General features: G+C 40.9%; 1 protein-coding gene across 1 annotated transcript in view; it reads right to left on the reverse strand.

The window, feature by feature from the left end:
- Positions 1-1,730, reverse strand: part of LOC107097006 (tyrosine-protein phosphatase non-receptor type 18-like) — a 38,920-nt gene that overhangs the window by 16,606 nt on the left and 20,584 nt on the right. The window contains exons 11-12 of the mRNA XM_015393958.1: positions 1,304-1,485; positions 1,142-1,231 (exon numbers count right to left, since the gene is read on the reverse strand). Coding sequence (XP_015249444.1) covers positions 1,142-1,231; positions 1,304-1,485 — 272 coding nt within the window. The remainder of the gene's footprint in view (positions 1-1,141; positions 1,232-1,303; positions 1,486-1,730) is intronic.

Here is a 1,730-nt window from a genome sequence, read left to right on the forward strand (position 1 = left end):
AAGGCTGTGGAGAGACTTCAGTTGAACTTTAGTAAAAGATCTAAACTGGAGCTGCATAATGGAGGAGCTCCAGACCACTAGGGGGAGACAGTTATCAAATGCAAAATGGACGCTGTGGGCAGCGAGGCCAACATGCCTGCAGGGTTACCTCAAATCTATTTATTTTATTATTCTATGTGAACTAGCTTTAAACAGCCAGCACTTGTGTTAAGTTCATAAGTCACTTTATTTTATTTATTAGTTTCCTTTGTCAGGTGTATTTTATTTGTTTTAATGCAAGTGTTTGTGTCTGTGTCTTTGAACCTTAACAAAGTTCAAAATTAATATGCAAATATAGTCAGAACATCTTCCATGTCTGCATGTGTTCCTTAAAATTGTGTTTTTTTTTTTATCAAAAAGATGAGAGAAAATGTTAAAATGTGAAATAATTTTAGGAAATGTTAAATATTATCTGCTGACAAAAAAGTAAAAGGTTAAAATGATGTCCTGACTAAAACTAGACTAATAAAATTATGTTTTTCTGTATTTCTAAAATAAAGACTAAAATGCTCGACTTATAGTCGACTAAAACTAGACTAAATAAAAATGCGATGATGTCGACTAAATGTGATAAAAACTAACAAGCGATGCTGAAACTGGACTAAAACTGAAACTAATTTTATAAATGGCTGCTAAAATTAACACTAGCAGGGTATATATAATATTATATATTTTTATATAGATATTGGGATCCAACATCTTTTAAAGTGGAGAGGGTGGGTGTTACAAAAAATCTGTGAAAATCCTCCTTAATACCTTTACGGTGGATTTTTTGTTTTATTTGTTTGGGAAATTGAGAATTTTTGTCCATCCTGGTTTCTTGTGTTGCTGTTGATCCGGTCTGCTCTAGACTGAAGGGCTGCTCGCCCAGGGCCCTAAACGGGCTAGGACCGCCCCTGGATTCAGCTGAACTCAGAACAGACGTAGCTGCGTTAATCTAACCGACTGGAAATCAAAGCAAGCAGCGATTTTTCTGGGCTGGTTTGACAGGAAAACCCTTCATTCTGGTGGTTTCTCAGCTGGAGGCGGGTGGAGGATAACGGCTCCACTTTATAACCCTTACACCCCCCAGACGGATCTGGTTCTGCTCTGGAGAACTCACCGATGCTGCCAGGTGCAAAGAAACTGCTGGAGTCTGACGCAGGAGAGGAAACGTCTTCATAGTCGGGATCACCTGCTGACAGATCATCAGCTAGAAGAAAAGAAAAAAGGCTCATAAGTTTACATCCCGGCCCCTGCATCCGTTCCATAAAACCCAACAGACCTGACACCAGGTGATAGTCTGAGCCCTCTATGGACTGACTGGCTGGGGTGGCGATGTCGTATATGGGTGAGGCCGACGGCGGCAGGGAGCGAGGCTTCTCTTTGGGTTTCACCGTGCTGTAGATGGGCGCCGAAGATGCTCCTTTGCAATCGTTGTCATAGTGATGGGATGAAGGCAGCGTCCTGGAAGCAGAAGAAGATATTATCTCCTTACCTTCCACACCCCTGTCCTAAAACAGACTAATCACGTTCTTTAAAGCAGGACAGTTTCCAGATTAGGAGGACGTCTCCATCATCTCCCATGATTCATTGTAAATGGAAGCGGATTGGTTGATCTCTGGACGCAGTGGTGGATGATCGCATGAAAGTTCAGATTAAAACATTAAATATCTCTCTTTCTTATATTGCCTTCAGTCTCAAATTACATC

Source organism: Cyprinodon variegatus, unplaced genomic scaffold (genome assembly GCF_000732505.1).
Source record: "Cyprinodon variegatus isolate N-32 unplaced genomic scaffold, C_variegatus-1.0 Scaffold665, whole genome shotgun sequence".
NCBI classification, from domain to species: Eukaryota; Metazoa; Chordata; class Actinopteri; order Cyprinodontiformes; family Cyprinodontidae; genus Cyprinodon; species Cyprinodon variegatus.